The sequence below is a fragment of the Uranotaenia lowii genome, chromosome 1 (genome assembly GCF_029784155.1).
Source record: "Uranotaenia lowii strain MFRU-FL chromosome 1, ASM2978415v1, whole genome shotgun sequence".
NCBI classification, from domain to species: Eukaryota; Metazoa; Arthropoda; class Insecta; order Diptera; family Culicidae; genus Uranotaenia; species Uranotaenia lowii.
Window position 1 is genome coordinate 56,240,250 of NC_073691.1, and position 21,922 is coordinate 56,262,171.

Sequence of the window (21,922 nt, forward strand, 5' to 3'; positions counted from 1 at the left end):
TTTTTAGAACATTTGATCTTTGTAAGACAATCCAGTTTCGAGATATAGCTAAGGAATCAAGTATCCCCAGGAATCAAGTATCCTCATTCTCCCCTACTGTTTGGAACCTAGCCGGACTAGACATGATGTACTGGCTTCCTCCACGCGCATTGCATGATGTTCATCGTGTGTCATCCCGCGATTACACGTTCAGCCGGCAACATTCTTATCGGCGTGGAAAATTGCCGTGTCCGACCGAAAACGAATGAACGAAGCCAGCGATCGATCGAGGGTCGAAGTTTCACGCTCTCAACGACCCGAGAGGATCCACTTGGATGATCAACGCCGTTGTGAGGCAGTGGTGGTACCAAGAAGCGGTTCGCCGGGTCATCATCGGGCGACTTACTCGGTCAGTCGGGCAGCTGCAATCGTGTTCTTGGCTAATGAATGACAGTCGGCGAACCAAGTTCTTCTCCAGATAACCGGTTCGCGGTTCGTCACGACGCCAAACAATGCAAAAAAGTCATTGAGCATAGTTTTTTTTTTTTCATTTCGTTAACGCTCAGCTGAACGATCGCATCGGTCGGTAGCAGCGTCATTTTCCTTCATACGAGCCGAACTAAGTGAATGGATTTTCTGACACTGACTTTGCTTCTCGGAATGCCTGTGGAAATTAAGCAATGTTTTTTTTTGTTAACAACCATTAAAGTAACTTGATTTAAACCAATGCTATGTCAGATCATGCGACATACATAGTTATGAGTCTAATTCAATCAATTACTAGCTCATAACTACGTTTGAAATGCATCTTTCAATCGAATTAGTAGGACCAAGCTTTAATGAAAACAAAACGATCGCACCTCTCGAAGGCACGGACTCATGAAGTGCTTTTTGCTCTAAACGAAGTTCAACCTTAGAACAGGATGGAAAGCTAAACAAATAATATCTGCGTTCGTCTAACAGAAGAGATTCCTTCAGCGTCACAACTTGGTTGCCCGACCGACCTGTCAGTTTAACCTTGAAAAGTAATCCAAATCTCTACACGTTCATCATTCGATCGAAAGATCGTTCCATCGATTTGAAGGTTCTGTTGTGGGTATTGATTTTTTGTTCATATTACATACTACTAGATTGTCGATCACGTGGCCCGTGTGATGAATCGTTCTTCTCAGCAGTGAAGCTAGTGAAACCAATTAGAGCAGTCAGAGCTGTGGAAATATGGGGGTTGTTCAGGCATGGAAGAAGATTATAATTCCTGAGCCTTAATTATTTTTTTCACTGTAGCCTATGACAATAGGACCGGCTTGATGAAAATGACCACCTTGTAGTAAATGGCCAATCATTAGATATAAATTCATCAGTATTCAGTTTGAATTGTTGATTGGGCGCATTTTTTCGTCGAACAGCATAGTTTATAATTTTTAAATTTTACGGGTTTAAACAGAGGAGTTCCCTGCCTTGGTAGAGATGTCAGTTTGACCATTTGTTATATTCCCACTCAGTGGAAAAAATGTGTGCGTTATCTTCATCAGTCTAACATTCAAAACATTTTTTCCAAAATATAATGTAATTAGAAGAAACTTCGCAGTTTCTTAGCTTAAGTAAGCTAAATAATTTCCAGTTCGCTTACAAAAAAGGATGTCTGAGGTTACGGCCTCACAAAATTAAACATAAAAACCAGAAAGAACTATTGGGGCAAAAGAAACTTCGTGGACAAACAAAATTTTGGCGAAAACCGGGTCCGGTGGACAAAACATTGGACCGGAAAGTCTTAAATAGTCGTGATAAAGCTAATAAAACACTGCCCATGTTCAGGATGTGGTAAAAAATGTGGATCCCTTATCAGCATTGTCCATCGTGCCAAGATAAGATTGGGTCTAAAGACATAAAAGAAGCAGAAGATGCCTAGTTCGAGTCAAAAACAAGCTCTTTCTGCCAAACCAAGAGCTCGTTATTTATATGATCAACTGCTGTGTGAAAAATCGGCGTGAGTTGAGGCTGGGTCATTCGGCCGAAGCTCATTCGGCCGATGGACGTTAGGCCGAATGGGTTATCTAGCCGAATAGACCAATAGGCCGAATGGGTTATTCGGCCGACAGTTATTCAGCCGAAGGCTGTTAGGCCGAAAGGACGCAAGCCCGAATGGTCATAAAACCGAATGGTCATTTGGCCGAATGGTCATCAGGCCGAAAGGTCATAAGGCCGAATGATTATTAGGCCGAATGGTCATTAGGCCGAATGATCATCAGGCCGAATGGTTATTAGGCCGAATGGTCATTAGGCCGAATGATCATTAGGCCGAATGGTCATTTGGCCGAATGGTCACAAGGCCGAAAGGTCGTTATCCCGAAAGGTCGTTAGGCCTAATGGTCATGAGACCGTATGGTCGTTAAAACGACGGGTCGTCGGGTCAAATAGTCGAAAGGCCGAATGAATGCTAGAAAGGCGTTAGGCCAAATGCCACTATGCCGAATGGTTGTTAGGCTATTATGCTAGACCTATAAGACATATCATCGCTTTTTTGCATGTTAGGCCGATCGATAGCTAGGCCGACTATTCGTCGAAGGTCGAATGGATGCAAGAACGGATTTGACAATTCGGCTTTGCAATCATTGGACCTATTCGCGATTCGGCCTAACGACCTTTCGGCCTAACGACCATTCGGCCTTGTGATCATTCGGCCTAATGACCATTGGGCCTTGCGACTTTTCGGCCTTACGACCAATCGGCCTGATGACCATTCGGCCAAATAACCATTCGGCCTAATAATATTCGGCCTAATAACCTTCGGCCTAATGTCTCATTCGGCTTATTGTCCTATTCGGCCGAACATCCTTCGGCCTTTTAACCCACTCGGTCTAGCGACCTTCAGCCTAACATCTTTCGGCCTGTCGGCTTTCGGCCGAATGTCCGGGCCCCGTTTGGGATGGCCAAAGTAATGATGGGAGGAGACATCAATTCTTACCGAAAATTCGGTAGTAAGGCAAGGGTGTGCTGCAAGCCATATGTGAGTGTGGCATGATTTCCGAGCTATTCGTATCTACTGACATAATGGATACATCTGTTAACGTCCGAGAGGGCTTAAACTGTCACCTGCTGCCCATGATCCGCAAGCATAATCATCCAGTACTGTTTTAGCCTGAGTTGGCATTAGTTCAGTTCATCAACAAAGTTCAGATTGAACCGAATGAAATGAATCCGCCAAATTGTCCTCAAGCGAGACAGATTGAAACTTTTTGGGATCTTACCAAATTTTATTTAAAAAAAAAAACATGTAAAACCTGCTGATTCTATCGAAAATTTCTCTAAAGATTGGAAGAAAGTGGCCAAAATCATCGAAAATCAGTCTGTGCTGAAGCTTATGAACAGTCTTCGATCAAATATTCGTTCAACGATCTACGATTGACTGGAATCCAATTTTTATTGATTCAATGGAAAAGAGAAAATAGAAGTGAAAAACAAATTGATTTGCTCCTTAATTGTGTTTATATTGTTTATTTTAAACCGTGATTAGACATAATGGGACACCCTATTCCTGTTCTTTGCCGATTTTCGTAGGTTTTCTTACGAAAAACTTTTGAAACATTCATAGAAAATTCATAGACTTATATGTTTATGCACAAATATGATTGGTCTTATGAAACAGACTTTTCCTTTATTCGCGATTTTTCTTTAACGGTCGAAAATAATAGCAAAAATCCACAAAGTCATAACGAGAACCTTCTCCTTGATCTAGTTTAAGACATTTAATTTTAGTTTCCGACACCGAAAATTTCAATTTTTGAAAGGCACATTTTCACTTCTTTGTTTGGAAAGAAATACAAATACCTCAGCCCTAACCTCTTAACAAGAATGAAACGATTATTTTCTTCAAAACGACGCATCCAATAGGCAAATTTCCCAAGGAAAAATGCCATTTTCGTCTTTTCGAGATACCGGTTGAGTTTTCAATGTTTTGATTTTGAATGCTAACCAGTGTAGCCAAATCAAATAATTTTCAATATTCGCACTGATTTTTCTAAACATCATCTGACAATCATAATTTAAAGCAAATTTAACAATGTTTTAAAAAGTCCTCTACAAATTTCCAACGATACCAAGCTTAAAAATGTAACATTTAGTTAAACTACTGGACAAGCGTGGACATTTGGTAAACTACTACCCCACTCCCCGGATGTTCACGTGGACAGATTTGAAATTGTTTTTTTTTCAATCTTATTTGGCAGTTAAAAAACACTACTTTTTGCCTTTGTGTTTTTTGGTTCCTTTGAACAATGAATAGGACCACTTTCGATACAGACACATCCATATTATAAATAAAACGTTAAATAGTAGGTAGTTAAAAAGTAGAGACCCCCAAGCAAAAACGGCCCTTGGCACCCCAAAGACAAAATTCGTTTTTTTTCTAGATCAAACACCAAATTTGAAAATTTGAAACGATACTATTTTCACCGAAATTAGCGATCATTATCAAATTGTTACGGCCTTAGATCTCAAATCCGAAAAACAAAATATAATTTCCAAAAAAATAGCATCAATTACTCCCAACTGAATGAGAGATTTGGAAACTTATTAAGAGGAATTCATGTCGTAACACAATATCCACCTATAACTCTTTGCTCTCATCTTGTTCAAAAACAGTGCAAAAAACTTTAAAAATTAAAGGTATTGTCCGTGGATAAGTTTTGATCTTTGGACCCTTATCGAAATAAAACATGATTATCTTAAAAGAGTGAAAAAACATCCAGAAAATTTACATTCAAAAGAAATGCTTAACCACATTTCCAAAAAAGTAGACCTTTGCAAAATGAATTGAAAAAGATCCTGCTACGAAAATATTCTGAGTAACACCAGATTAAAAATTATGGAAAAATGTCAACTTAATACTCGGAAAATCACATAACAAATCTGAAATTAACCTAAGAGCTGGTAACTCCATTCTAGAAAACCAACAAGAAGTATGTAAGACCATTAACAATTGTTTCATCAATATCGGAAAATCTCTCGAAAATCATTTCGCAAAAGTTCTCTCGGAATGCTTCAACAATATTTTAGGAACCTACCATGAATGTCTCAAGACAGCTAGAGTTATCCCAATATTTAAATCTGGAGATACTCTCGATGTAAATAACTACCGCCCCATATCATCTTTAAGCATTTTTAGTAAGGTTTTTGAAAAGCTTTTTAATAACCAGAACGAACAGCTTTCTGAACGAAAATAACGTTTTCTACAATCTTCAATATGGGTTTAAATCTGGAACAAGTACGCTTATAGCCATCTGCGAATTGCTGGACTCTGTAATTGAAAAAATGGATGCCAAAAAAATCGTGGGTGAACTCTTTCTAGTCCTTCAGAAGGCCTTCGACACTCTTAATCATGGTATATTACTGAAAAAATTGGAGTGTTATGGCATAATAGGCCAAGCCAACGACTTTATACGCAGCTACTTGGCTAACAGCAAACAATTTGGCATCTTAGGTGAGGCAAAGAGCTCTCTAGAGAGCTTGGAAGTTGGTGTCCCACAAGGCAGCAATATAGGACCTTTACTGTTTTTACTATACTTCAATGATCTCAGCAAATTACCGCTACGTGGTATACCTCATCTATTTGCTAATGATACAGCTTTATTTTATCCTAAAAACTGTCCAAATGCTGTTATAATCGACATGGAAGAAGATTTAAAACTCCTTTACAAATATTTTTCAGCGAACCTCCTGCCTGACCCTCAATCTTGCTAAAACGAAGTACATGATTTTTCACTCTCCGAGGAAAAAAACGAACTTAATTCTAGACGAAACTCTGTCATGGCTCTGCCACATTGAACAACTTAAAAAAAAATTCATTCCTGAGCGGAGTCTTATGGAGGGTGAAAGCTTTTGTTTTATGTCATATTTTACTTGAGTTTTACTTTGCGTTTGTATACTACCGTTTATACTATTTAATAGCTGTTTGGGGCAGAGCGTCGTTATCCCTTGTTTCTCGTCTACAAACCCTTCAAAACCATTGTCTGAAAACCATATTCAATTTTCCTTTTGACTTTCCAACCAATTTAATTTATTCTAATCGCTCTCACAATTTATTACCTTTTTCCATACTTTGTGATCTTCAAACTATAACCTATGTTTTTGATAACTTAAACTCTTCAAACAATAATCAAAACTTAAGATTCAATGCGGGTTACAATACTCGTCAATTTCACCATTGGATGCGCAGTACAAGTTCAACTAATTTTGGCCAACGTCGAATTTCCTTCATTGGTCCAACAAAATTCAACAGCCTTCCTGAAGAAATTAAAAACAGGTCCAATAGAAATATTTTTAAGATCAAACTTATGCAGTACTACAAAGATAACCTAAGCCGACGATCAACCAACCACTTATTTCAGTCTTTGTTTTTAATTTTTTTTAGCGATAAATTTAGTTTAAATTATGCAGTTTTAGTCGTAATCTTAGTTACTCTTTTTATATGTAAAAAATTTTTCTAAATCTTAGATTTTTCATTAGATCAATAATGGATCTCTTTAAAGGAATATTCTTCCACTTAGATTCATTTCAAACAAATATTATTATATTTTCTCATTACATGCTGCACTGGGTAAGGTATAGGACTGGCAAGCCGAGATGAGATGTTGCAGTGAGTTCGATTTTCGCTTTATTTTTTTTAGGGATGAATTTTTGTTTTAAATTCATTATTTGAAACGGACAGGGATGAATTATTCAATAGGATGAAAATCCCATAAAACGTTTTTCTTGTTTCGCTCGGATGTAGTGGCCATGCATAATTTTGCTTGGAAGCTCGTGTCTTTACACCAGTAGTGCTTTTCCAGTGCATGAGTGTAGAAACGTTTTTTTTAATCAGAAGAGTAATTCGGTGTACGAGGGTGATCAGAACCCGAATTATCTCGCTCCTTCGTTTCACTTTATCGCCATTTCGTTTCCTCGCAGACCAAGAAACTGAAGTAAAAATTCTTATCGGTATCATTTGGACAGCACATCTACAATGCTATTCGGAACAAAAGCAACGCATGTTAACACAACTGTTATTTCTGTTTTGCTTAAAATGTAATAAAGAAGGAAGATCAATATCCAGCTAAGGTCTAAAAAGACATCAACTCTTTTAACACGCACCACTAAATATTCACCGACAGCCAATTCTGTGGCTTAACTCTGTGCGATGCTATTATTTCCAACAACACTGTATGATTAGAGTATTGAAAATGAGTTTTGGAGTTCATTTTAAAAAGTATTTGCATTTTTCTATTTTCAAATCTTCAAACTTTGAACACTTATCGTATCACTTCCACCGCAAATGTGCACGTCCTGTTTAATGATCAAGATCCTCACCTCCGTAGCGTGTCATAACCCAAATGAACTTGGCCGTGAAACGTAGTAGGCAGATCATCAACTACGCTAGCGGAAAAGTTCGCGAGTCAGCTCACGTCGCTACGTCATCGTTCACGTTGTTCTACCAACTACACCGATGTATTCCTAGCTGTACAATCACGATGCATCATTCTCGACAGAAGTACGCGATGTAACGCGAACGTGATCGACCGGAGACGACTTTCGTCTGGTCGCATGGTTTAATCTGTAGACTGATAGCAGGACTATCAGCTACTCTAGTCGATGAAGCCCGGAGAAAGCAGCGTGTTCAGCGTGTCACGACATACCCGCGTCTTATCAATCAGCTGTTCATAACGTTTCGTGGTTTAATCTTTTGGGCCTTGGGCCGTAGGAAGCGATCGCTGAATTTAAAACCGGCCTGCTGCCGGAGAAATCAGTTCAGTTCTGGCTGCAAAGTGATCCTAGAAGGACTCTCCTACCTCGCTTTTCCTGTTTGCAGGAAGTGAAAGTTACGTTGATCGTAACTGAAACACAATTGTCGAAAGAGAAACCGGTGAAAGTTCGCGGAAGAACCTTTTCGAGAAGATGGCTACCAAAGTTTACAGCAACTTCGGCGCCTCGAACGGTGCAGTGATGAAGTAAGTGTTTGTGTTGTGGGAAATTGCCAGGGGAACTTCCCTAGGAAGTTGAGTGAAAAGACAGTGACTTATTATTCATCGCCTTCTATGTTTAGAAAAAGAACAAGTTTTTAAACACCTGGTTAATAATGATTATTTTCTATTATTACTTGAATAGTGGTCAAATACTTTTTTAATTGAGTTCAAAATCGATGGACTTTAGTGAACAATTAATAATTACCCAGCCAATGTGAAACTTTAAAGTTCCATATTGGCTGAATAAAGGATTTCAACAGGAAATTCTTTCAATTTTCCGTGTGAACATTTTAGAATTCAAAACTAAACATTTAAAAAATGTAGAAATCTGCATGCTTTGAAAATATTACTAAAATCTTAAATGTCAAGAGACGTAATTAATATGAATCACATTTTTCAAAGTCAAACTCACTAGGAAACAAATAATGTAACAGAATTATATTAACAATTAAAACTTTAACACCACGTGACTAGCATAATTTTTCCAACCCAAGGATCAAAACATACATTCAGTTCTTTCCTTCGATAGCGCCGCTTGGTAACTGTGAGGAACTAAAAAATGCTATCGGTTTTCTTTCTATTTTTTTTTTATTGTTTCGTTTGCTTCGACCCTAGTTGTTTGGCATCGTTTTTTCACCTTGTTCCGCGATTTTTTTGTGTAATCTCTCAACGAACGATGATCATACGATTCGCAACTCTTGAGGCAAACAATCATTGAAACGACGAGCGAATGGTGAGCCAATGTTTTGGCGTCTTGCACCATCCTACAATATGTTAGCAGAGCAACGCAACCCAACGCTAACACGTGGTGGAAAGGAAGGAACTAACGTTAATGGTGTCTGTTTGCCAATAAAACTTGTTTGATTTGTTCATTTCAAAAGAAAATCGAATGAGAAAAGTAATTTAACTGATTTTATTAGGATTGTCAAACAACATCATTTTCAAATGTGTATAATCAATAGTCGATTGACGAGAAAATACGTCAGAAACTGACGAGTCATTACCTACGTCAAGTTGTGACGTATTTGTTCAATCATTAAATAATAAATTGTAAAGATTGATTCGATACAACCTCTACAAGTTCAATACGTTTGACAATACTGCTCATGCTTCTAACAAAATAGTTTCAACATGTTTGTAGGATCTTTCTAAACAACATTTGTCTAGATCGCATCGAATAAATCATCAAGAAACTAAGATGCATATGACCCTTAAATAAGATTTAAAAAAACTTGTTTTCGATCAGTTGAAAAAAATCCCCAACCTAAACAAACCAGAACCTGCACACCACATGTGTCATGCGTATTTGCGTATAAACACATAGATACGCAAACATGAGCAGAACTGAATGAATCAGACAGAAGCAAAAAAAAAGCGTGATAACAAACTAAATACCATACATGATGGGGAGAGAATCAAAACAGACAACCGGCGACTAACTGCTATCGAAACGGGTTCAAGTTTTGCGTTTCAACACTTTGTGATACACAACAACCCTGTATTCTCGAAATGATTCTGTATCACAACATAAAACTGTAGCACAAAGTGAGCTCTGTTCATTGAGTGAATCGTTGACAGCCTCAAAGAAATTTTGGAAATATATTTTAAAAAAAATTCAATAGGTATTTTATTAAAATATTTTTTTCGGATTTGAGTCGTCAAAAATACAAATTTCATATTTTGTTATAAAAAACCTACAGATATAACTCAATTTTGGCACACCCCAATTTAGCATATCTCTGGAAATGACAAAATCGAGCACTCTTCTTTTTTGGTACTCAAAATTAAGTTTGACCGATATTCAAACATAGTTCGATTCTATAAAGTTAAAGTTGAGTTCTATTGTTCCTGCTTGCGATGGTTCAAACAGAGTGCGAACTCAAATTTGATTGCAGCCACTAAAGTGCTTTTTTGAACCAAAACAACTTAATTTTGAGTTTGGCAAAAGGAGCGTGAGTTATTTCTGTAAACCTAAAAACTTAAAGGGGTCCACGTTATTTAAGTCTGTAGAGCTTAAATCGCCTAAGAGCACCTGCAACGGTTAAGGCGTAAATATTGGTTTTAAGTATACCAGTTTTAGCACAATTTGAAATTTTAGAATCGGCTAAAACACCCACTCCCCATCGATGTAGGAGCTAATTTAAAACGGAAACACTTTCATTGCAGACACTCAATAATTGAGAAGAAAAAACCCATTTTATTAGAAAAATTGCATAAGTTTTGAGTTTCACGATTAATTGTCTTAAAATGAATTTTACGAATATTCTTTTTGACAGAAAATGATTTCAACTATTCTACCAGGATTTCATTAATTTAAAAGCAAAAATGACTACACAACGAGGAACAAAAGGTCAATCGAAACAATTCTTCAAATAATTCAATCAAATTGCTTTGAATCAATGGAATAAGGTTTTGTTGAAATGAAATGAAGAAGCAATTTTTTTTTTCAAGTTATTGCTGACATTGATAAAGGAAACGAGAAATGTTCATCCCATAGTCAAAGGAAATTTTCCTTTGATTTGTCGACATTTTTGTTTGACAAAAACTTGTTTCACTATTTGTAAATTTATGAAAAATTTATGTTTTAAGAAAAATATGCTGATATTGACGCTGCTGACGACTCCAAGCAATCCATACGAAACTAAAAATCTCTCAATATCTCAAATAAAACAAAAATTATAGAACAAACAATAAACATTTATTTTACCTCATCGAAAAAGTATTAAAATTTTCTTTTCGTTAATTTTTTTCAAATTTTAGAACGCTGACTGGATTCACTTATTCGTCGAGCCCAAATGAAAAGCTTTTTATTTAATTATATTAAATCAAGAATAATGTGACATCTATTATTTATACTTGATATGGTTTTTATTAACATCTTTCCTCAATTTATGTTACGTATAGGGTGGTTGAAGCGAAAAAAAAAACATTCAAATAATATCTCAAAAAGAAACTATTATCACACCCAATGTTACCCAAACATGTGTGAAAGAAATCATTGTTGGCTAAAATTTTCTCACCGTGAACTAAATCGGTCTGTCATATATTTTGAAATCCTGTTCCTGTTTCCAAACTTGAATAATTAAAAAAAAATTAAACTTGAATAATTAGTATAAAATTCAGGAAAAATATTCAGTTAGGCTTCCGCTTTTCCAAATCCGAATTGCCAGGCCTTACGCTTAACCCCTGCCATCAGATTTTGTACAGTCACCTTTTCAACCTTCTCCGCCGCAGAAAGCTAGTTTGCCTTGAACTGCTGCTCGTCCTTAGCAGTTTTTTTGGTCTTCTTTAGGTTCCGCTTGACAATAGCCTAGTATTTCTCAATTGGGCGGAGCTCTGGCGTGTTGGGAGGGTTCTTGTCCTTGGAAACCACCTGCACGTTGTTGGCGGCGTACCTCTCCATGGCTTTTTTACCGTAATGGCAAGATGCCAAATCCGGCCAAAACAGTACGGAACAACCGTGTTTCTTAAGGAAAGGCAGCAGACGTTTATTCAAACACTCTTTCACGTAAATTTTTTGGTTGACAGTCCCGGAAGCTATGAAAACGCTGCTTTTCAAGCCACAGGTACAGATGGCTTGCCAAACCAGATATAACTTCGCGAACTTCGACAGTTTAATGTGCTTGAAAATATCTGCTACCTTTCCCCTTCCTTTTGCCGTATAAAACTCCTGTCCTGGAAGCTGCTTGTAGTCGGCTTTGACGTAGGTTTCGTCGTCCATTACCACGCAGCCAAACTTCGTCAGCATCGTCGTGTGCAGCCTCCGGGATCGCGCTTTGGCCGTCGTATTTTGTTTATCATTACGATTTGGAGTCACTACCTTCTTGTAAGTCGATAGTCCAGCTCGTTTTTTGGCTTGATGCACGGTTGTAGACGTTATATCCAGCTTATTTGCGGCATCTCGGAGAGAGAGGTTAGGGTTTCGCTTGAAACTACCGGCAACTCTCTTTGTCGTCTCAGCGGCTTCCGGTTTTCGATTTCCCCCCGATCCAAACTTCCTGGCTGTCGACAAACGTTCCCCAAACACTTTAATTACATTTGTAACGGTTGATTTGGCAACTTTTAGCGATTTTGCCAGCTTTGCGTGCGAGTAGCTCAGATTTTCGCGAAGCGCAAGCAAAATTTTGATGCGCTGCTATTCTTCCTTGCACGGCATTTTGACAACTGATGAGTGAATTCTAAAATCAAAATAGGAGCAACATTCTACACACACACCTTCAAAATGAGGGGTGTTCAGGTTTTTTGAATGCAAAATTGAAAGAAATACGTCAAGTTGATATTGACCAAAATTTGGACCGTATCACCCTTTAAATTTAGTGATATAAATAGTGTGAAAACTCAAAAATTTATCAGTTTAAAGAACAATCGATCTTTGATAACTGATAAATAAATTTGTAAACCAACGTGAAAGCTGAAACCAGATTTTGTATCTTGCTTGGCTATTTGTTTCAGAAATACACTTGAAAAATTAAAGCTCACAATTTTTGGAACATGGAATAGATAAGATTACAACTACTTCATAAAAGTATTAAGGTATTTTATTTTGAAGATTTAAACTCATTTAAGATTTTTTTTTGCAAACTGTGACACGTTTCGACTTATGCCTAAATTCAAATTGGCTTAAATCTTTTTTTTAATTTCCGTCAAATTTACCGTATTTTTGCAGGATTGGGAAAAATTGACAAAAAGAAAACTACTGTAACTTTTTACTCAGAAGACAAAATTTGAATTGAAAACTTGTTTTCAAAATCTTTGAAATGTTCAATAGTTTACCAAAACAGAACACAAATTTATTTAATGAATTTTTCCCTATTTTAAGGAGTTATCTCGAAAACAAGAGCTGATAGAAAAATATAATTGCATTGGAATCCAATTAGTGAAAATTAGCTCTTAAAGTTTTTGCACCTCGAAAAAATGTAAATTTTGTTGATTTGTGTTATCTGCACTTTACATAACATAGTCGTCCAATTTTTTTGATTATTTTTGATTATTTCATACCTTAGATTTATTAGACACCTTGCGGCATGGTGGTAAAGTGTCATAAATAAACCGACGAAAAAATACCATAGATTTATGAAGTGGTCTCTACAGTTGTTTGAGCGTTGTGAGCTTTCGAACGGATTCTATCTTTAATTTAGGGGAGTTGTTAAAGCCTCAGGAAAACAGATCATATCCAACTTTAAAATTTCTCGAACCACATTAACATCATAATAAAAATAGAATTTTAATTTTTTTATTCTAAAAACATCAAATATCCATCAAAAATGTATAACATTCAATAATAATAAAATTTAAACCAAATTTTAAAAGCTTTGTATTGGTCCAAGAGGGGTGGAAAACAGAAAAAAGGCGCTCAAATGTCAAATTGATTTGATTAAATCACCGACCAGTGAGCAGGCATCAAATTTTGTTTAACTAGAATGACCATTCTTAAAACTTTTTTTAAGTCGTTGAGAGAGTTTTGCATTAGATAAGTTGATCATAAACGATTACAAATCTTTTCAAAAAGTGCTCATTTTTTGTAGAAAAGTAAAAAATGCTGCAAAAATGCTGCAGCAAAATTTCTATTTGTCTGACCTAGGTATTGGTAACGTGTTCTTAAAAAAATAAATAAATATGAAAAATTCCACTGATTTTTTTTTCTGTGTGCAATAAAAAAGGTTTAAATTTTGAGATTCAACTCGAAATAATACAGGAGGTCCGTGCATAAGTAAATAATTTTTCAAATGCCGAAAGCTTATGAACGGTATAATTTTTCGATAATTCCATTCCATGTAATGTTTTCTATTTTAATTCGAAACACTTACAAAATTTTTCAGGGAGACCAGTAAACTTAAAAACTTTGGAAATGGGCGGCAATTTGATCTTTCAAAAACAAATTTACTCAAAAGATGGACAATGTTACTGCATACATTTAGGGGCAAACAATATAAATATTTCTCTATGTTTTTTGGCCTCAAAAGCAAATGAAATTTGATTGTTGTTCGGCCTCACCACATTAAGTTTTTTTTTGGACCACGAAGAAATCTAAACCAAAAAACATCGAAATGAAATATAATGTAATTCACTGCACCAAATCAAAAAAAAGCATCTAATTCTAAACAAAGTCGAAATAGATATTTAAATTCATTTAGATTCCCCTTAACAGCAAAAATAATCGAAAAATATTGACAAAATTGATCAATTTTATCCCGGATTACGAGCTTAGCTTGAGCTTAGATAAACCGTACATTTCAGTAGTTGCTTCTCCGTGATTGACAAGAACCATCAAAATTGTACATAGATCCAAATAAATGGGGCTTGGGATTAGCTTACCATTTTCTGTGTACAGGTTTCGAAGGTTCCTTATCTTATATGGTCAATAACGGCGCCGGCCACGTCCTTACGGTTCATCGGGGAAAGGAAAGGATTGTTAGTTCGACTTCCGTTGCTACTAGAGACCGAATACACCTCTAAATCTCCACGGTCGTCACAGGAAGGGTGGTTTGTTAGTGGGGAAGGTAAATTAGATCTGGATTCCCTTTGGGAAGGGATGTGATCAAAGCAAAGTTAAATATTTAATGTTCGTCGCGTCGCACACTATCGAGTTAACCGCGTTTTTATTTAGAGCAAATACATCCTAACGTGGCATTGTCATACACATACAATGTACTTAGCACCGGTGCAACTCACCGAATTTTACCGCGCGTTTATGACGAGGAGAGCAAAACGTTCTAACGTGACATTGTCATACACGTACAATGCACAATTTTATCGCGCGCTTAAAATGAGAAGAGCAAAACGTCCTAACGTGGCATTGTCATACACGTATGGCACCGGAGCAACTCACCGAAGATTATCGCGCGCTCAAAACTAGAAGAACAAAAACGTCCTAACGTGGCATTGTCATACACGTATAACGCACTTGGCGCCGATGAAACTCACCGAAGTTTTTCACGCGTTTGAACCGAGAAGAGCAAGAACGATCAAACGCATTATGCAAACGGGGAGAGAAAGAGGAAAAGAAAGGAAAGAAAATACGCATCCGATCGCGCCTCGCTTGCCGTGATGTACACTTTTCCCAAGCAACAGAACGGAGGAGGAAATCACCATTGTTGCCCTCTTGCTCCAGCAGCATTAATACACTTTATTTATTAACACCGACGACCAACCGAACCTAATCACGTCTATTTTCACCACGCTAACACACACACTCACACACACACACACACACACACACACACACACACACACACACACACACACACACACACACACACACACACACACACACACACACACACACACACACACACACACACACACACACACACACACACACACACACACACACACACACACACACACACACACACACACACACACACACACACACACACACACACACACACACACACACACACACACACACACACACACACACGCAGAATTATGTTAACTTGATGATGATTGAGGATTTTTGAATTTTGTTTGCGTTTTATGACAAATATGTTTCAATCTCTTTACCTTGAAAAACAAATAGTTTTATCATTTTTATCACACATCTTACAGACATTTTAAAAAATCATTCCCTAGATAGCGCTAGCTTAATAACAAAATTACTCACCAGATGTCGGTAGCACAAGGTACGCGAACCTTTTCTAAACTCTACTAGCGACATCTGTATGTCACTAGCGGAATTTTTTAGAACCACCATGCACTGACGCGTCATCACACAACCATTGCAAAATCGAAAAATAGAAATTTTTAAATTACCTGTTATCTGCGACAATTTTACCTATACCTCCATAACCGTCAGTAGCACAAACACTTCAGCCACGCTCCAAATGAAATTATTTATCAAAAGCACATATTTAACATCTGAAAATCGTCTAAATAAAATCTGATACTAAAAAAACACTTTCAGCTTGAGCCAGGGGTGCCAGCTCTCCCCTGATCAATTTTATCCCGGATTACGGTACTCGAAATTTTTCTCACTTAGGGCCAAGTAAGCTGAAGTTGCACATATGAAAGTTTTAAAAAAACAAATGAGCTCATGAGTCATGGCCACAAAAAGTGTAAAAAAGTGGTTTAAAACCCGTACTTTTCAATCAATCAATCACCAAAGCTGTTCCAGTCACAGTAGAAAATTTAAAAAGTCCATTGGAAAGTTGACGTAATTTGTCACATTTTGGCATCTTTCAATTTTTGAAATACGAAACACAGAGTTTATGACGACTATTCTGGACGGTAGCTATTTTTCGAACCTCTTATCAATCTGCATTTTCTGAGACAATTCATACACCTGTATTCAGCAATGCACTGGATTTTTAGTATGTTAACGTAAGGTTTAGGCAATGAAACTACAGTTGCGTTAAAAAAAGAAATGAAATCGCGTGAAACAGCGCACTGGCTTCCAACTTTGACCAGCAGCCATTTCTGTCTGGATTGATATTTTTTCATGAAATTTTCACAAAATCTAGTTCAACTATCCAACTAACATTTCACAAAATTAAAAGACTGTACTATGACTGGAAAAAGAATACAGCTATTCTCGTAAAAAAAGGAAATTTGAGATTGCTTCACAAAATTCTCTGTATTTTTGAAAATTTTCATTGAAAATACTTAAAATTTAACCAAAAGATGTAAAATTGTTTTTAATTGGCCAAGTTTCATCAAAATCGATTGACGTGATCATAAATGGAACTGGTTTAAAAATGAGGTTGATTATTGTCCAACAGATGTTTTCATTCTTTTTTGGACGGATGTATGTATGGAAAACATCGTAATCAATGTTTTTTGAGATTTTTCTTTCACATAACCAAAAACTTACACCAGGCATGTTGATAATTGATAAAAACTTCATTCATGATTAGTTTGGGAACAGAATTTTTTCAACCGAGCTCAATATAAGAAGAACAGAGTTTCAGAAACGACCTGCAAAAAAAAATGATCTACGAATTTGATACATGTAAACTTGAAACGTGTAACATAATCGCTTTTTCGTTAAAATCTCTTCTTAATTGAATATTTTCTATTTCTAATCAAATCAGGACTTGAAGTTTCTATGAATTTACTGAATTTTAAGTCGCAAATTTTGAAATTGTGGAAGAAAAATCCAATAAAAACATGATTACGATATCTTCCATACAAACTATCGTCCAAAAAAGGATGACTTCGCCTGTTGGACAATAATGAACCTCGTTTTCAAACCGGTCTTATTTTTGATCGCGTCTATCAATTTTGATGAAACTCGGCCAGGAAATGGATCAAACATTTTTACATATATTGACCAAATTTTAAGTATTTTCAATCAAAATTGTCAAAAATGCAGAGAATTTTGTGAAGCAATCTCAAATTTCCTTTTTTTTACGAGAATGAGCGTACTCATTAATGAACTTCAAAGTTGCAAAAGTGATTTATATGTACGTTGTAAGGGACTTAAGTACAAAAAGGTTACAAAACTACTCTAATCAAGATTTACAAAGTCACAAAGAGTGCATTGAGGTGCTTTCTTCCTGTTTTCAGTTAGAACAACATCTCGGCGTAGTCTTGTGGTACACAGAAATTTTTTCGACTATTACGTGTCACTGAAAGCAACCTTTGTTGCCAGGTTTTGTTGAATATAGGTTGATTTATTTCAACCTATATCCAACAAAACTTGTAATTTTAAATTGTTTTCCTTGAAAGTTAACGAAGATTCATTTATTATTACAGCAAATGTCCTGTAGAAAAGTTGTACACTGAAAATTAAGTGTCACGTAATTTGTTTTTCGACCTGTAAAATAACGGTAAATGTCCTGCTCCTTTTTGTTACAGGACATTTGCGTAATTTTACTGGAAATAATTTCTGCTGTGTAGCCTGTTGATTCTTACCACAAAGGTCGGGGTTCGATCCCCAAGCCGGACAAGTTTTTTTTTCAAATAAGTAATTTTATTACTTGAGTGGTTATTCTGATGCGATATAGAAGGAAATGTAGCAAAGAAGCAATCGAGCAGCAAATGGAACAAATGTACTGAACATATCAAATAGTCAAGAGAAGGGTGAAATTGAGATAGAGAAAGAAAATTTTTCTCATTTTTGGAAGCTGAATGAAAAGACCGAAGGAAGCTGAATAGAAGGTCATTTAAACATGTTTTGAAACTTGAAAGTGTCAACAAAAATTTAAATTTTAAGCTGTATGAAACTATCTTTAGATCAATTATGGGGCTGAGTAAGCTTTTTCGTACCTGTTTTATGGGACTTTTGATTGCTTGGGCACAGACGGCACAGATGAACAGATGTACAAGCTCAAACGAAAAATTTTCAGAAACCTGTGTAAGATTTCAAATGCAAAAAAGCCGTTGAAAATTGACAAAAACACAGTGCCATCTACTGCTTGATTTGTAACTTTTCAACGGCGCAATAGATGGTTTGTTTCTACATAGATAGCTCTTTAATAAGTAACAACAAGTATAAACTCATAAATAATTAAACTAATATACTTCAATAGATTGTACAACTTCACATTGTTGAATCTTACCTACTTTTAGCTGAGAAAAATTGCATCATCATAATTTTTCACTTCACAGACTGCCGAATTTACAGCCTTGGATAAATTTTGAAACTTTTTGAACGATCATGGGAGTCACCTAACCTAGTTATGTCTAATCCAATAGAAACATTACATACGAACAGTCCCACATAGCAGTGCCAATTCCATGCAACATGAACTTTCATGTGTGACTTCTTTGAGCATTTAGTACTCCTCGCAAGTTTTAAAGAAATGGCGAAAGTTTTAGACTTTTATAGATCATTTGCCAAATAATAAATGTGTTTCAAAACTACATCTTTAGTTTTATCGAAACTCTTAAACTACCTCAGTAAAAAAAAACATTTCTAAAACTATTACCTCATAGGAACCGTTGAAAACTGATTAGATTTTTGAATTTGTTTTTGTTTAGACTGAATAAGGCATTTCCCCACTTGTCAAACGAACAGCTGATTTATCATGTTTACATTTTCTCAGCATACTGTGGTAAAGTAAACATAACAACAACATTACGCATTGATTGATCCTAGGCCTAGTACAAGGTCTCATGCCAAATTTGAGCTAGATTGGATCCAGAGGGAGGCAACGTTACACGTTTTGTCTATGTATCGTGTGACCAACATCTTTTAAATAAGTGGTCGTGAATCTCGTTTTTAAGCTTTTTTTCCTCAGGTTTAAGCTTTTTTTGCCTTGAGAGCATAGGAGACGAAAGCTTAAATGTGAGGAAAAAAGCTTAAATCTGTCAAAACGAGGGGAAAAAAAGGGGAAATCCGAAAGATGTGCTCCATACGGTTTGAATAGCGTTGCCGCCGCCTGATTGGATCACGGCAAGGGGTCGCTCAACGAGCCTAAAGTTTGTATGGGATTTTGGGACATTTTGTTCGGGAGGAACACGAAAATCCAGTTTTTCATCAATAACTTTGGTCCCCTTCGGCCGATATCTTTTGAAAACGGTTTTTCTTAAAGCCTAAACTTGGGCAAATATTTCATCCGAAGACTGCATTCTGCATTTGGACTGGTTTGGAGACATGATTTTAGGGCTTTGTCAAAAATCCTTTTTTCTCTATTTTGAATCGCCGTATCTTTTCATAATTTGTTTTTCCGATGTAAGGATTGATTCAATGTAGAATTTGTCGTCGTGAGCCAGCTATTTTATGAGAAAATTGCCGTTGAAAATGATGCTCATCAACTCGACATCGTAGCCAGAAATTGAAAGTAAACAAAAAGTCGCTGTAAGCATCCGTTATTGTTGGGTTGCGACTGTTGGGAGCGCATCTTTTTTACTGCTATTGGATAGATTACAAGTAAATTTAACATTCTACATCAAAAGTTTGAAATAATAGTACACAGTATTGTTTTAATAGCCATCGTCCCCGCCCCCGACCCGTCGTATCCCGGTGTATCTTACTTTTTAGTTTTTCTCTTTTTGATGATTTTTTTTCTTCCTTGAATTGAGAAGCACCATTTTAAGCAACTGTAAGCAATGTAATATTGTATTGGGCATCAACAGAAAATACAACCAGGTATAACTTTACTTCAACTTTCGAAAACACTAATCGTAATTTTTTTTAGTGTTTGGAAGCTGGTCTAAAGATATTTCCTGCAGTAAGTTTTCCAATCGAAACAATATTGCCTGTGTTGTCCAGATTGATTGGTACATAATTTAGAGAAAGCTTCAGCGAAATATTACTCTCTAGTGTTAAAATGACTCTACATAATTTTCGAAGAAGTGAATTGTATGGGTTTCAAAGGTGAGCTCATAAAAAAGTAATGATACAACTTTGAAGAATTTTCAATTTATTTGGGGTCCCTGAAATAATATCTTGACTGAAAGTCCCAGAAAAAAATTACAAACCATGAAATTCTCAACAGTGTCAAATTGACACTCTAATGCTGCTTGAGGGTTAAAAATGTTATTTTTTGAATAACGCTACCGACAAACCTAATCAATTCAAGTGCACCAGCAAGATCCAAACAAAGCACCAGCTACCCTTCGAAACATTTTTTACGTTATCTTTTTTCTAGAGAGTCTGTCTGTCGCGCGACACAGCCCCGCCATGCGCACATGCGCACCAACTTTTCTCACATATCATATGTTCCGATGATCCGATATAGCGAGAACCGTAACAACCAGAGCGGCTTGGGTGCATGAACTTGAAATCTCTTCTTGGTGGTTTGGTTTCAACCACACAATGAATGAAATAATGACGTCCATTTGCATATGTAGAGTGATAAGCAGGCTGTGGACAATCAATGTTGTCACCTACTAATGCTATTGTCTCCCAACTGATTTGAATGGTAAATAAGCATCTGATTGACTGGACAGACAAGGGTCACTGAAGTTGTGAACACTTTGCATTTTGGGTGGAACCGAGTGGACTTAGTTTTGCTTAGAATCGATCGTGATGTTTCCCAACCGAATAACCCGTCTAATTCGCTATCCGGTTCTCTTTTTTCCTCCTACTTCGACTCGTTTCAGCAGTGGTAGATACCAGCCTGAGGGTGGCAAAACGACGCACACCACAGCAGCAGGCGGCGGTCACGGCAATCGCAGTAATACTCGCAGCGGACCAGTCTGTAGTGAGCTGTCAAACGGCAAGGAAGCGCTTGTGAACGGTGCCAGCAGCAACAACAAATCGGCAGCAACAGCAGGTGCAACCATCTGCAGTAAATTCGGTATCAACAGCCAGGAATCTTCGGTCGATATGAGTCGCGATCGTCTCGGGCAGTGGCCGACGGAATCGGACGGCGAAGTTGCCGGCGGTGTTACCGGGTTCACCCGGATGAGGAACGGGCGCTACAATAAGGTAGGACCTTTTTCTACTTCTTTCTATTTCGTTTGCTGGTGAAAATCCAAGTTAAAATATGATACGCATCAGTATCGTTTCGTAACAATGGAACTGAGGCAATTCCTTCCGTCATTGCCCTGAATGGCGAGAATCATAAACCCATGCTACCGTGAACTCCGAAAAACGAAAAAAAAAGTAACAAGTCATTGTTGAATTTTACTCGAACGAAAAACCGACACTCATCATCGGGTCGCGTATTTTCCCTAATCGATACCATCACGCGTCACTCTGACGGCAAAGGCAAGTTGTTTTGGAACTTCCCCCTAGTATTCCAGTCTTGTCTTGAGCCGGCTTCCCGTATTCAATGACATGGAATTAAAAATTGATATCTTCTGAGAATTTTTGCTCCCCAGAAGAAATCGATAAGTTCCTTCGTTCTTCCTCAGCACGCGGTTTAACCTTGACCTAGAAACGAAGGTTAGACGACGAAAGCCCATCATCCTTGGTTTCGGTTTGAACGCTTTCCACCTTAATCCAGTGTGTCTTTTGGCGGCTTTGACTTGATTCGTCACCGAACTTCTACAAGACTAACCGAGCCGTCATCAAAAACTCATCAACGTTACGATTTGTAGCAACTAGGCTTTGT

At 37.0% G+C, this 21,922-nt stretch overlaps 1 protein-coding gene across 3 annotated transcripts in view; it reads left to right on the forward strand.

Annotated features, from left to right (window-relative positions):
• LOC129748399 (NADP-dependent malic enzyme) overlaps window positions 1-21,922 on the forward strand; it is a 56,012-nt gene that overhangs the window by 11,627 nt on the left and 22,463 nt on the right. The window contains exons 1-2 of one of the 3 annotated variants that reach the window (XM_055743012.1): window positions 7,750-7,961; window positions 20,967-21,294. In XM_055743012.1, coding sequence (XP_055598987.1) covers window positions 7,909-7,961; window positions 20,967-21,294 — 381 coding nt within the window. In that variant the 5' untranslated portion in view covers window positions 7,750-7,908. Of the gene's footprint in view, window positions 1-7,749; window positions 7,962-20,966; window positions 21,295-21,922 lie in introns of those variants that run through there. The other 2 variants (XM_055743020.1, XM_055743025.1) reach the window with 2 other exon arrangements.